The 15,921-nt window shown below is 31.5% G+C and overlaps 3 protein-coding genes across 3 annotated transcripts; 2 read left to right on the forward strand and 1 right to left on the reverse strand.

Annotated features, from left to right (window-relative positions):
• On the reverse strand, positions 3,336-7,426 carry LOC109347239 (ras-related protein RABE1a-like). The gene is made up of 8 exons (XM_019586945.1): positions 7,279-7,426; positions 6,291-6,363; positions 6,089-6,189; positions 5,105-5,170; positions 4,647-4,744; positions 4,469-4,531; positions 4,297-4,389; positions 3,336-3,650 (listed from the first exon to the last, which is right to left on the reverse strand). The coding sequence occupies exons 1-8, from the start codon at positions 7,340-7,342 to the stop codon at positions 3,567-3,569; spliced, it is 642 nt and encodes a 213-aa protein (XP_019442490.1). The 5' UTR covers positions 7,343-7,426; the 3' UTR covers positions 3,336-3,566.
• On the forward strand, positions 9,405-14,032 carry LOC109348418 (soluble inorganic pyrophosphatase 4-like). The gene is made up of 10 exons (XM_019588850.1): positions 9,405-9,469; positions 9,924-9,969; positions 10,960-11,104; positions 11,806-11,834; positions 12,037-12,102; positions 12,200-12,307; positions 12,740-12,805; positions 12,885-13,005; positions 13,149-13,230; positions 13,808-14,032. The coding sequence occupies exons 2-10, from the start codon at positions 9,928-9,930 to the stop codon at positions 13,848-13,850; spliced, it is 702 nt and encodes a 233-aa protein (XP_019444395.1). The 5' UTR covers positions 9,405-9,469; positions 9,924-9,927; the 3' UTR covers positions 13,851-14,032.
• LOC109348419 (probable histone H2B.3) lies at positions 15,279-15,887 on the forward strand. The gene has a single exon (XM_019588852.1). It carries the CDS (start codon positions 15,327-15,329, stop codon positions 15,735-15,737), a length of 411 nt encoding a protein of 136 aa, XP_019444397.1. The 5' UTR covers positions 15,279-15,326; the 3' UTR covers positions 15,738-15,887.

The raw sequence follows: 15,921 nt of genomic DNA on the forward strand, positions 1-15,921 counted from the left end.
TGATATATATATATATATGGGAGGGTGATGTATATAATAAACTATATTGTTTTTAATGATGGCATTTTAGAAGTAGTGTATATTATACGTACATGTAGTAGCTCTATTGTTTCACGCAATCAAAATATGGAGTCACTTTTATCAACGTTCTTCATCCCCTGATTTTCATTAAAAAGTTGTGTCTCTACTTTCAATTATTACTATCTTTTGCCTAGTTAGTTTAATGTTAAATAAGAATACTATTTTTAATCACACATTCATCATTTTAATTATAATAAAATTATACTTGTGTTATTAAAAAAATGAGAAATAAACATTTGTCTGTTTATTAATTGAGAGGATCTTTATTTACCATAAGAGTAGTGGGGTTCACATCCGACATCTAGAGAGTGATGGAGATCACATGTCTTCATTCATGTCTCATTTGGTGTACCTAGTTAATCACAAAGTTTCATTTATTTAAAAATAAAAATTATAAAAATAGAAATTAATATTTTAATATTATTTTGTAATGTTTGATTGGTCCAGGACAGGGAGACGGGAAAAGTATGGGACAAGTGATCATTGTCCAAAGTGAAGGGTGTATTACATATCATATCGGATGGATGAGGATCACTTGTCCCTAACGATGTCTCATTATCCGTTCCAAACTAATCGTATATTGACATGTAAATAAAAAGAAATTTTTTAAAAATATAAAGTAATAAAAAATAGGACTATGATTGACTTGAGACAAAGAGTTGGACACCTTTTGAGACATGTGATCTCTATCCTACATCGAACATCTAGAGAGTGAAGTTTGTAGTAAATGTTTTAAGAGAAAAAATGTATGAATAGATAGTGTAAGAAGTTTATATAAATCGTGAGTTCATCATCTATTATTCATTTTTTATTATCTTTGACTCTTCATAAAAATACAAATTAATGATAGATGATATATTGAATGTCTATAAATTTTTATACTGACAGTCCATAAATATTACACTCATAGTATAATATATGTTAAGAATAACTAACCTATTTTCACCCTAAAATTACCTTATAGGGAAGAGTTGTCCAAATTATTATATTTAGTTCATGGCTCATATACTCAACGCCAGAAGTCAATACTTATCTGCTTAAAAAGGGTTATGAATTATTCAGCTGCATTATTGAATCTATGTAGTCGAAGGTGACACATGAAAGATGATTGAAACAAGCATAATAATCATGTCCTCCCTTATTAATTACTTTAACTATAATAATGTATGAAGTTTTGGTATAAGATTCCAAAGTATGGTATATGGTAAGGAATCGGGATCCTCTGTTCCAAAATCTATATATGTCTATATCCCTATCTAATAAATATACACTAAGTAATATAATTTTTTTATATTTTTTTTTATTTAATTGAATGATACATTTTAATTCCTGAGACATAGATTGTGAAATGGACTAGGACAACATATCTCCTTTCTATGGTAAGCACCACTTAGGTCCATTTCCTAGTTAGTGGCTTTAAGCCTCTTTATGTTGTTGTTTCTTAGTGCTTTTAATATATTCAGTCACTAGCATGAATATTTCAATATACCTCCAATATGGAATCCATTCACAACATAGTTTTGAACTTTTCCTATAATTTTTTGCCATGATTCAAATTTCCCTTTAGTATTTGAGAGGAAAGTTGTTATTTTCGCTCTTAGTTTTAAGGATATAAATGTCTTATCATTATACTTGAGAGGTAAAAGTATCATATCACATTGTTTTTTTGATGTGTTTTCGTCTCCGGTACTAAATAAGATCCTCCCCTTTTGACTCATTCTGAGTGTTAAATCAATCATTGTTGTGCATGTTTGCATGCTCAAGCATTGGTGCTCATGAGATTTGCTTGTGAATGGATTCTTACTCAACATGGGTCCATATTTTAATACTTGTTCCTTACATGGCAGAAAAGTGAAATAATAAAAGAACTTAAAATCTATGCATGACAATGCAAAAAAAAAAAATTATACTGTCAGTACATCATTCACCGTTAATTTATATTACTTTTGTTTGAAAGTTAATGATAGTTGACAAATCAATGATGAATAATTCGCTGATAGTGTAAAAAACATTTACATTGTCAGTGTATACATATTAAATCCACAATAAAAAGTGGATAAAGAGATTAGAGGGAATGATAATTGTATATTAAAAGAAAGATGTTAAGAAATCATCTCACTTTAAAATATTACTAGAGGAAATTACACTCAGTATTTGTGGGGTTGTTTTTGAAGAGATTCTTTTCTTAGGATTTTAAAGAACATAAACAAAATGATTGCAATGTGACCATTAGTAGAAATAGAATGGCAATATATAAAAACAGCATTAGCATCATAACTTACGTGTACTCAATTCAAATAAAGGATGAAAAGAAAAAGCTATGCTGAGTCTTTTTGGCATATTAATCATGACTTAGTATCCTCTCACCCTCTAAGGAACTAATCCATTTCGAGGTGTGTAACTGTCATTTTCAAAAAGTGTCGTTATCAAGGATGAAACTCTTAGCATTTTGATCTTTCACACATTTGGTTAAAACTGAAAGTATGAAAGCACCCTGTTTTTTCTATGAAATTGGGAAGACAATGCATGCTACTTGACCCTGCCTCTGTTTTACTCTCGCATGCTTAAGGGTTACTCTTATCCTTAACTGGCACAATGTCTTCTTTGGGATCTTAGTGAAATTGTCGTTTGTTTTGACATTAAACGTGACGTGATGAACATAGCTTCTAAGTTCTAACGTCCAATCTAAAATCTAGGCCAAAGTTTATCACTTTATCCTTCTTATTAAGATAAACTATATTGAAAACAAAATACCAATATTTTTTATTACACCAATCCATACAACAAAGCCTTGGATCTACATTGGGTTAAATAGTAAACCAAAATAAGTTATTAACCAAAGTAGTTAATCAAATAAGTTCAATTTATCATTGGATAAAAACATGTTGGTTTCCAATGCTAGTTGTTCGTTAGGGTCTGTTTGCGAATTGATTTTTGGATGACAATGGAGAGAAAAGGAAGGTTTGGAAGCCATAAATTACACTTGTGTGAGATGACTCTCAAGCCTTCGCTTTTCATTCTTTCCCTTCTAAAAATCAACTCGGAAACATACCCTTAAATTCAGAAGGACATTGAAGACCAATACCAAAAAGCCCAATATTATTCAATCTACCCAGGCCCAAAGGGGAGTACCAACCACACTATAAGCACACTATGCATAACCGGGAGCACGTTTGCTGTCCCATAGTTTGTGTTACTTCATGTGCCATGAGTTGTAATTATGATTGGTCAGAAAAATATTTATAAAAAAAAAAAAAATTATGACTGATCACAATCCCATGGCATAAACTGTGAGACAGCAGATGTGTACCCATGCATAACCAACCTCCTCACACAATTATGAATTTAAGCAACAATAAATGGACATAATTAATTTCACAACATAGGGATGATCTGCAAACTGTAAAATAGTAAGAATAATAGAAGCATTAATACAGTCATCGACACAAAATCTGAGTCAAATGTATCATACTCTGAGCTTCCTATTAAGAACCACAGCAGGCAGATTTTTGGGCAGGTTGAGAATCCCCTGCTCCTTTATCTGATTGGTTAATCTTGATTGTTTGGGGCTGCAAAGTACCAAATGAAAAGTCAGTGGAGAAATTAAGAAACAATTCAGTTTAGTAAGGTTATGTTTGGATCAATATAAATGAATGGCATGAAGTAGAATGAAATGGAATGATAGTAGGTTCCTTTGTCTGAATTGTTTAAAACAGAACGAAATAGAATGGAACCTGATGCAATGGTTCCATCCAATTTGGGGGTGTAAGATGGAATAGGATAGAACTAATTTATTATTCAGTCCATTTCATAAAATATATATGTAATGGACTGTATGGTAAATGAAATCAAATACATTCATGAGGAGTCTGCACTTAATCACATATAAGTCATTCAGAACATTTGATAAGTTGCAAATAGCTACCTACCAAGAAAATAGGGGTTTACAGCTACCCCTAATGAAGAAGATAACATAACTTCGGATTTCATTGACTCACAGAAGTACAATGCTTAAATAGGACTATAAGAATGTTCTAGAAACTGAATTACAAATAAACTCTTCATTTAATTACAGAATAACTATCCTACCCCTTTTCTCACAGGGCTTATTGATGTTTTTAATTTTTGGGCCCAACAACTTATCAAGGTTAGTTAAAAAATAGTCACACAATCAAAGATAAACTATAATACTAGTAAGAAAGACCAAAACAAAACCTCAGGTTTTGAGTCAGTATCTGCAAGTCTTTGCTTGATGTCCCGAGCTATTGACAAGAAAACCTCTTCCACGTTCAAATTTGTTTTTGCACTCTATACAAGCATAATCTCAGCATTAGCATATCAACAACTTATGCATGCAATTTCAATAAGAGCAATGAGAGTTACTTACAGTCTCGAAAAACTTGATACCATATTCATCTGCAAGTGCTTGACCCTTAGAAGTTGGAACAGCCTAAGGAGGATATTGCTGGGCATCATGTACAGAAAAACCATATATATACACGATGTTTACAAGCACGCCTAAATATATGGATGAGGGTGAGGGTGAGGGTGAGTAAGGGACATACCCTTTTGCTTTCATCCATGTCAGCCTTATTACCTACAAGGATCTTGTTAACATTGTCAGAAGCATGCTGCTCAATGTTACGAATCCAATTCCTAATGTCTGCACATGAAATGAAATAAGTCAAATTCTCACCTACAGGCTACAAGAACTTAAAACCTGTTGCAAGCACTGAAAGCGCCCTAAATTGATAAGTTGAAGAATTGATTTGACTGAAAATGATAGACGAGCTAAGTCATAAAGATTTAAGGAAAGACACTGGAGTCTGTTTTCTAGTTGCTTTTTGGAGGGTAGCCATGAAATACACTTATAGGATGGCTCTTGACTCTTCCATTTCTCTGCATTCCCCTCCAAAACTCAACTCGTAAATAGAACTTTAAGGAAAGTAAGTATGTAGAGGAAATAATAAAACAATGAATGACATATAACTGATCAAAAGCTTAAGGAGGAAGGAGAAATTACTGTTAAAAGAAGACTCATCAGTTACGTCATACACAAGCAAAATACCCATGGCTCCACGGTAATAAGCTGCAAAATAAGGATTAAATACTTGTTCAGAAGCATAAAAATAACAATGTACAAAATTCAGAGGAAAACAGAAGCCAATGAATATATTTTTGGTTAAAGACAATGCAACATCCTAAGATATACTATTACATTCATAAATAATGCTAAACAAAAATGAAAACAATTGAGAGTGGATGTTTGTAAAACATAAGGCTATAAACAGCGGGGATATTGATGAAGATCCAATTACTTGATTAAGTCTAATGATACACAGAAATTTTCAATGACAGCATAGAACCAACCAGCTGAAGTAATTTTGCTTAAACAATTGAATAAACAAAGCATGTAATCTCAATAAAACCAGTAACTTCAGAATAAATGAAGGCCATAAGATCACATATACTTATGATCATTTACATTATAAAGAATTATATATCTTTAGGATTAAGGAAGAAGATTAAGAGAGAGAAACAACTGAATCCACTATCCCAAAATCTTAAGTTGTCATTTAAAGGTGCATAAACGATTTGTTTAAAACCTCAATTCAGGCAACACCTACTCTTTTGAGGACTGAATTAAACATGTACTCTTAAAGGGTTTTATATATCTGAAACCCCCTCATACAAGAGCCTTTTGTCATGAAGGGTGGACAATGCAAACACATGTCTAACTTGTGCTGAAATTTAACTTTTGTATTAGCCTATTAGAACACTGAAGGCACCAACCAAGGAAGCACGGACAGGACACAGGAGACAGATACCACACACCCCAAAAACGGGGATATGGCAAAAGAATTATAAAATGTTGTAGAATATGTTTACGAGTGTCCAAAACTGTATAATACAAATATGTGTCCGATAGACATGATGATTATTGTGTTTTTGCTTCCTTCGCACCAACAAACGAATTCTGGAAAAACATCCACTGTGATACACTAACCAGTTGTAATAGTTCGAAACCGCTCTTGGCCAGCTGTATCCCATATTTGCAATTTAATTCGCTTGCCATCAAGCTCTACGGTCCTTATTTTGAAATCAATGCTGAAAATTTTGACACATTCTAGTAAGATCGGAGTCATCCCACATTATTACAGAAAGACAGGGGGAAATGAAGAAAATGTGATTGCACAAAAGATACCTACCCAATGGTTGTGATGAAACTAGTTGTAAAAGACCCATCTGAGAATCGCAACAGAAGGCAACTTTTACCCACACCTGCCGATATGAACAACAACGTAATCAGATCCAAATAGTCAAATGCAATCTACAACATAAATTCCCTAACAAATAATAAACCAACAAAATGAGTAGGGGGAACAGAAAAAGGCATCCAAGACCATCACTGTTGATAGCTGCCAACTCAGGAAACATGATATTAACATGCAACCATTGGTAATTTCAATTCCAACTCCAACTCCAACAACAACAATCAAGCATTTGCCACTATGTAGAGCCGGCGACATGGATCAAACGACATCTTCTAGTTCAACCATTAATATCTAAATCCATTTTAATAGTTCAACCTAGAGTTTTTTTTCCGGTCTCCTTCCGCCTCTACTAATTGAGCTACCCTCCGGTCAGATTCACTCTCCTTACTAGGGATCTAAACTCTAAAGGTCTCCTCAAACCATATTCTACTATCTTTTCTAGTGTTACCTCAACTTTTTCTCTAGGATTTAATATGTATACAAATCATCAATTGTTCATGTTAACCATTATTGACTCTCGAACAAAAAATAATACAAATTAATGGTGGATGATGTGCTGACGGTGTAAAAAAACTTCATAGTGAGTGTGCATAGATTTTAAACTCTTTTATCTAATGCATTAATTACTATTCTTATCTTATATACTACATTCACTCATTTAATGCAAAGTTCTCGTCTATGCTACATTAAGTTTAGTGTTGTCATTTTATTACAGAGTCAAACATCGTCCTGTTCCAATCAGATATTACCTTTTGATAAATTAATAAACAAACAAATCAAAACAGAAATAACAAAAGAAAGTAAAATTGTGACAAATAAAGCATAGAACATTAACATATGGAAGATCACGAAATTTGAAGAGAAACTAAAAAGAAAAATAGTTAGATGAAAAAAGTAAGAGAAATTAGATGGAATTGGTTACCGCTATCACCGATGAGAAGAAGCTTGATAAGGTAATCGTAATCGGCACGAGCTCTAGCAGCCATGGACTAATTCCAAATCAACAACACAAAACTGATGCTGCTTCTCTCTATGAACCTCGTTACAATTACATTACAGCAACGACTACAACGGAAATTATTTATACAAAATTATATGTTTTTATTTATTTTGTTGGTTTTCCACGGAAAGCAATCCTATCCGAATCGAGAGATACATGGGACTAACTCTCCCATTAAACAATTTTTCCATCCACAAGAGACTTGAACTGACACCTGCTGAAGGAGAATCAAACATGTCACTTGAACTAACGTCCATTGATATATGTTTTTATTTGATTTTATAGGATACGAAATATGAATTATGATAATTATTAATTATGATAATTATTAATTAACCGGGAAATAAGTAAGTAGGGAGAAAAAATAAACTACTATTCCAACTCTCTTTCCTTTCTGGGGGATAAACTTATAAAGATATCAGCACTTTTATAATACGTGGGAATTTAACTTTATTTAGTAGGGTGAATTGATTGAAAACACATTTTTTGTATCATAAATTATATCACTTAATGTATTATAAGATATAATATTAGTCGGAAGCTGATGAGACATGAAATGACAATGATTATGAGATAATAAATGTGAGAAGATAGTTTATGTTTCTTTAATAAGAAAAATATAATTTCATTATATTTAAAGAGATAAATGTAATATTAAATATTATGTTTTGTATGTTTTTGAAACATTTATCTCTTATCAATTGAGGAGATCCTAACTCTATCATAAAATAGTCTTTGATTTCATGATTTTTTCTCCTAAACTTCTCACATTTTGTAACATTGGCCATTTGTCACATTTCGTCCAAACATTGATTTATAATCGATAACATATCTTCTATCCCATAAAATCATATCAAATGATTTATAAAATGTTACATTTTTTTGGAACATAATATATTCCCTCGAATAAGCATTTAGTTAGATATATGTACAAGATTTATAAGTTAAATTTATAAAATGTGACATCAATTTTCAAATTTAAAGCTCTGAGGATAGGGTTTAAACAGCTGAACTCATACCTCAAGCTCAAGGCATGAGTTACAACTAGGTTACTTAGTCTTTGACTGTTTTATATTTAATTTATAAATATATATCATAAAAATTAATTTATTTTATATTTAATCATATAATATTGATGCATTCGTTTATTTTAATATAAATAGCATACTCTTCTAAAAAACCATATTTTTAACTTAAAACCATATATCACTTTCATATTATTCAAACATTTGGCAGTTGATATCAGAGTAATAACATGTAAATAATAACTATTTTACTTTAGAGTTAAAATAATCTATTGCCTTTTTACACATTATTTATGAACTAGAATTGCTAATAATATAACAACTACTCCATTTTGGATGTCTAAATGAAACAAATAAACAATTACAAAAAAAAATCAAAATATAAAGTATTGTTATAAGGAATTAAACACTTGGTTATTTTAGTTTTTTTTAAAGATTTAGTAGGACCTTTTAATTTTTTATATACTCATCTACATTTAACATAAAGTTTTCTATGTGATCAATATATTATCTATCATTTATATGCATTACTTTTATTTAAAAAATAAACAATGATTAACACATGGATGGTAGATATTGTGCCAATAATACAAAAAATGTTACATAATACATGCATGTATATCAAATTTATATTTGTTTTATAAAAAAGTAGAAAACATATTTAAGAATATTGTCACTATTTACGCTCTTATTATATGAAATATAAAACAGTAAGTAAAGAATATAACCTTAATTTGAATATTTTAATGAAGAGATTTAGATTAAAACTTTCCATAAACTTTTAAAAATATTATAGTTATTAAAATTAAGACAACTCTTTAATATAATATTAGTTTATTGATGTAAAGTCTTGTTAGATTCTCAGGATAATAAAAAAGTAAGAGGAACAACATTTGTCGGAATCAACAAATCAGTTTTTAAAATAACAAATGAATGCGTGTAATATAGTTTTTGTTTGAAGAGAAGATATTTTGGAGTTGGGTCCGGTATTAGAGAAGCATTTTCTTATTACTTATATGTCAAAATAGCAAAGAAATAAAACCATTCACTCTCTCTCGTTCCACTCATTCTTCTCTCGTTTCTTGCTGGTATTTTCAACTTCTTCTCAACCTTTATTCTTATTCCTATATCACTGCTTATAACTATTATATTCATTATAGCTTCATTTTCGTTTTTTCTCATGAACATAATCGGTTCATTCATTTTATTACTACTAGCTTTCACTTTATGCAAACGTTACTTAACTATTCTATTGACTCACCTGATTTTTTTGTTAACCGCGTTTTTAACGGTTCAGCTTAAGTATTTTTTTGGTTATGGTTCAGGTTAAGTATTTTATCAATGTATTCGTGAAAAATTCTCAGATCTGTTTTCGTTTTTGAGGATTTTACTTCTTTTTTTATTAGGTGAAAACGTTTTCGCAGACCGAAAAATAAAAATGTACGAATTGAATTTTTTACTAGCCGTTTCTAATAGAGTCCTTCAAATATTGAATTTTCTCTCCAATATATGTTTCTGATTAACTATCATTCATTGTCGCAGTGACATGGCTGAAATCGTGGTTGATTCCGATTTGGATGGTGAAATTGTAAGTTCTAACTCTAAATTGCAACTATATTTGTGCTAAAAGTAAAACTATGAGAGAAAAATGTATCCAAATACAATTTATAACTCAAAGCTTAAGTAAATTAGCTTATCTACATTATTACTCTGTTGTAATGCGAGCTTCTAGTAGCTTGAAACAGTCAATAACCTACTAGGTTACTTGAGTTGTTCATAACACTAATTGAAAGAAATTGTATAAAATGAGTTTGTGGTGTTTAAAATCTATTTTCAAAAAATAAATGTTAGGAGTCCTACATTGAGTAGAATAACAAACTCAATGCGGTACCTAAGCCATGAGGCTCTCTCACCTAATAGACTATTCTTTTGGGTTGGGTTCTCTTCATGCGTTTAAGTCTAACAATTGATGTCTTTCATTGAGAGTTGTGTCACGGAAAAGACTACTTATAGACTGGATTAAGGTACATTACTGAAACCTGATAGATGATGAAGCTGCCAAATACCATCGGGTCAGTAGTGTCGATAGAGTGAAAGTTGTCGTGGACGTCGACCCTTAAAGGGGGCGGCAATGTTAGGAGTCCCACATTCATAAATAAACATAGTTTTCCTGTATTTGGGGAGAATAATTGTTTAAATAATTTTTTTATCAGGGAAATTATGGATTTGACCTTTTTCTTTTATTTTAAGTATACAGGGTGATGGATCTCTAAAAAAGTATATTATTGATAATTATTTTACGAAGCAACTGACTGTGTATAAATATTTACATTGACTGTGCATATATATTATACTCTTTGCTGAGAGAACAAAACAAAATATATGCAGTGACAGTATAAAAGTTTATACATTGCGAGTCCGTCATCCAACATTCATTTTTAATCATCATTAACTCTAATACAAATAAGTGATGAATATTACACTCTTTTGCTTATTTATTTTGAAGTATATATACTTATATAGTGGTTGTAGTCTAAAACATTTGTTGGATTATTGATTTTATTGATGATTACTTTAGACTGCTAATGTGGTTCAAGCCATTGAGACTCCAAAGAAGGTTCTGTCCTATAATCATTCCTCACATCCACCTCTAAATGAGAGGATTATATCATCCATGATCAGGAGGTCTACTGCTGCACACCCTTGGCATGACCTTGAAATAGGTAATTAACCAATATCCTTATCTTCATTATCCTTATTTGATGGAGGAATGCTAGCAAAGCACTTTTTTCAACATACTTATCGGTGAAATTCATTTGCATCAAAGTATAAACTCTTAGGAGTTGAAACTCATTCGCAATAAAAAATGTAGCTTTTGCATTGAGTTGAAACTCTTAGGAGTTTTACTATAAACTTATTCTTAGAATAACATATCTAAACATAATTAACTTGTTTTTCTTCACTTAATAAGTCACTTCATTTCAAGTTCATTCATAATCCTATTCTGCAAATGCACATGGCAAACATGGGTTTGTGAGCTCAAACCTGATTTTGAGCATTTATCACGATGTTTGATGAACAAATTTGTAAATGCAATGTCTTCGTTTCGGTAGAAATAAGACTTTTTTGCTTATGCATGCATTGACATTTTTAAGTTTTAACCTTCCACAATTCACATATCTAACAAACAACTTTGCAATCAAATAATATAAAATTTATACATGTCATGTCTACTTGTTCATATGAAAGAGACCTTTCTCAAAACTATCCATACAATTTCATTGTGCGTTGAAGATCATTATGCTAACACTTCTCTTATTATTTAATCATTTTGGTGAAAACAGTTACATGCTCTTTCTACTAAGATGTGTTATGCTTCTTTGTTTATTTCCCTTAATTGGTTCTTATTTTTGTGATGATGCAGGACCTGGAGCTCCACTGACCTTCAACTGTGTAAGGATATATGACATTGCAAGCACTTTAGAGATACTGATCATTGATTTTTTTCTACTCAACCTTTGATGCTCCTCTAGTAACATATAAATATGTCAAATTGTGAAATTAAATTGTAACAATTGCTATTTTTCAAAGGACATATATGATATATTTTTTAGTATTTGGTAATGCAATGTGGCTTAGTGGCTTAATATGGCAGGTGATTGAGATTGCTAAAGGGAGCAAAGTGAAATATGAACTTGACAAAAAAACTGGACTTATCAAGGTAATAACGGTTGGCTTGCTGAGTTATTTTCACTTCTGGGTTTGTTTGTATCATTGAATGACATACTTTTGTACATGAATGTTGTTTCTTTGTACAGGTCGACCGTGTACTTTACTCATCCGTTGTGTATCCTCAAAACTATGGGTTTATCCCACGTACTCTTTGTGAGGATAGTGATCCCCTTGATGTATTGGTTATCATGCAGGTATTTGTATCGGTTTATGTTATCAACTTTTGCTTATAAATATCATGCATCATGTATCTTTTCTTTGAATTCGTTAAAATGTACTCTCCTAAGGGTGCTGATTTAGGAATATATACTTACAATTTTTTATTGAAAGGTACAATGTTTAAATTTTCGAGTATTGAATGCATCACTTACCCATGCTGTGTGTTTTATATTTTTGTATCATTAACCATAGGCTTAAGTATACTAGTTAGCATTTCCCATTTTTAATTCTCTTTAAGCACTGAACTTTATCTTTATTACTAAGCTATGCATTGGTAATCCGAACTTTGACAATATACAACTCCAATTTCAGTTGATGGAGAGATTATTCTCATCTTACTATTAGATCTGTCTCAGTTCTGGTTATATGTGATTTTCAAGATGTGAAACCTTAGTCATATATGGCAGGAGCCTGTTCTTCCAGGTTGCTTTCTTCGGGCCAAAGCTATTGGTCTCATGCCCATGATTGATCAGGTATATCAGACATTCCCATTCCTAAACACAAGTTCTTAATATTGTATATTGAGCAACCATTAATTGCAATGAAATGCAGGGTGAGAAAGATGACAAAATAATTGCTGTCTGTGCTGATGATCCCGAGTATCGACATTACAACGATATTAAGGAGCTTCCTCCACACCGTTTAGCTGAAATTCGTCGTTTTTTTGAAGATTGTATCCTTCCATGATCAAAATTCTAATATTTAGTTAAAGTATATTTATTATAATTATAATCTATAGACATGATGAGAGACATTAGTCATTTTAGTGCATCATATGAAATGGATCTTGTGTTTTTCCATCATAAATGGAATTAGACAAGAAGAATGAGAACAAGGAAGTTGCAGTAGACGACTTTTTGCCTGCCTCAGCTGCTTTTGAAGCGGTCAAGCATTCCATGTAAGTGACAAACTGGATTGGTTTAGAAGTTTTAGATTGATTAGTTTAAATCTCGTTATTTACAAATCATTTCCTATATACTTTGAAATAGTATCTTTTAAGTTAACAAAATTGTCCCTTTCCTTTTAGAAATAAATTTAATTTTACTCCTCTTTATGCATAATTTTTTGTATTAATATGCACTAACAAGGTCCAACACAATTAAGAGGGAAAATGATATATCCTTATTCTAAATCTTCCTACCAACAAGAAAGTAACATGTTACAAAGTGATATTTTATTTATTAATGATTAGTTTAGAACAAGTGACATGTCACTTTCTTATGGGTAAAATAATTTGTAGGATGATTTACTAGGAGAATATATTATTATTCAATTAAGAGATAAGGCAAGATTCACTATAATTGTTTCTTCATCATAATGTGCGTATTGAAAATGTGCGGTGTAAAATCAAAACACTTGCACAGTTCAGATACAATTCAATAGTTGTGTACTCTTATTGTCATTTAATTGATGTTATTAAGCATAGCATGTGTCCAAGGCTCTGATATAATAATTGCACTTTCTTTGTGATGTAGGACCTTGTATGCGGACTATATCGTAGAGAGCTTGAGGCGTTAGGCACTTATCCACAACATGAATTTGTTTGGTCTTCGTACTGATATGAAGAGTTGAAGACATTATTTGCTTGAGGCGCATGTAAATGTCTCTCAAACACATACATATTCTATGTTTTTCATTGTTTTATATATCTTCTATGCTTAATACAGAATCAGGTTTTATATTCTCCCTCACTTTGCCATTAGATTGTGTTGTAGTGCAAAAAGTGTTCTCTGTGCATTTTAGTAGAGAGATTAATACCTGATTATATATCAAAAATGAGATAAATACCCGTGATATTTATGCTTGAACAAAAAAAAGAGCTTGTTTGTTCAACAAGCTCACATTTTGTTAAGGAGATTATATCCCATTCACTTGGATTCTGTTTGGTATAACTAGTTAATTTTTTGGCTAAAGGATGAAACACAAGTTGAAAAAATCCCAACCAATTAAGGCATATAAGCTTGTTGATTTACTTATAATATTCTCTTATATATCTAGTAAAACATATGTTTCTTGTTTTTTATAAAGTTTAAAAAATAGATTTATGATTATTTATGATAGATTAGTTTCGTTTATTAATGTAATTAGTTTATCCAAAAAACACATTCGATTCAGAAGAAATCATAGTCAGCTCAGCTGAGGCAACAATGGTTTAGGTATAAGATAGGAGATTTATATAAAATGCCTTAATGATTGAAGAAATTTGACACAATCCCAATCTTCTCGTACCAATTCAGAAAACATTATTTTAACAGCATGTAATGGAAACATGATAATTCCATATGATTGAATGATATTTTATTGGAATCAGAATTGTAAAATCATAAATCTTGTTATATCAGTTAAAGCTAATCATTGGGTCAACCTTTAAATCACGACCTTAAACCCGATTAAATATAATGTATACTTATTTTAGATAATCATTGTTATGAATATGTAATTTGACATAAAAAATAATATATATTATTAATAATATATATAATTAAAAAATTAGATAATCAATAATACTTTCGACCAATGTTATATTAATATATACATATTTGAATAGAGACACATACAAACATGAGATTGAATAACCATGGGATGGGTCAGGACAGACCATGCTTCATCCTTACTCAACCCTAAATATTGATCGAGTCTAATCTATAAACTTAAATCTGACGCTAGATTCAATGAGACCTGACCTTATTCGGATCCGATCATAATGTTACTCACCCCTAATCTTGATTGCATTTCACATAGATAATGGGCCAAAGCCCATGTAAGCATGGACCAAGCAAACTTCAAAGACTAAACGAAAAACAGTTCCGAGCTCCCGAAAAACAATATCAACCCTTAACAAGCAAATCAATAATCAACATCAAACAATCTCGCCACGTCAATGATCCGCATGAAGCCCTTCTTACCAATCACAATCCACCCACCCTCTCTATATATACTCATTCTCCTCACACCATTTTCATATTCTAACAAACACTCTTTCTCATTTCATCAATGGCTCCAACAAAGGCAGAGAAGAAGCCAGCGGAGAAGAAACCCGCGGAAGCAGAGAAGAAGCCACCGAAGGCGGAGAAGAAGATAACCAAAGATGGCGGCGTCGAGAAGAAGAAAAAGAAATCGAAGAAAAGCGTAGAAACCTACAAAATCTACATATTCAAGGTTCTGAAGCAGGTTCATCCTGATATCGGAATCTCTAGCAAGGCGATGGGGATCATGAACAGTTTCATCAATGATATCTTTGAGAAACTGGCTCAGGAATCTTCGAGACTCGCTCGCTATAACAAGAAGCCTACGATTACATCACGTGAGATCCAAACCGCTGTGAGATTGGTGCTTCCAGGAGAATTGGCCAAACATGCGGTTTCTGAAGGAACCAAAGCGGTTACCAAATTCACCAGCTCTTAGATTATTGATTTGGTGATCGTTTTGAATCGTATTTGATAATGCTAATTTCATTAGGTTATTTTATAATGGAGTTTGATTCTATGCTTTTCATAGGTGTAATCTCTGAACAGTTTTAATAATTAAATTTAAATTTCGATTCAGGAATTTTTATAGGATTAATTTTCTTTTATCATTTGAATGTTTT

Source organism: Lupinus angustifolius, chromosome LG05, assembly GCF_001865875.1.
Source record: "Lupinus angustifolius cultivar Tanjil chromosome LG05, LupAngTanjil_v1.0, whole genome shotgun sequence".
Classification (NCBI taxonomy): Eukaryota; Viridiplantae; Streptophyta; class Magnoliopsida; order Fabales; family Fabaceae; genus Lupinus; species Lupinus angustifolius.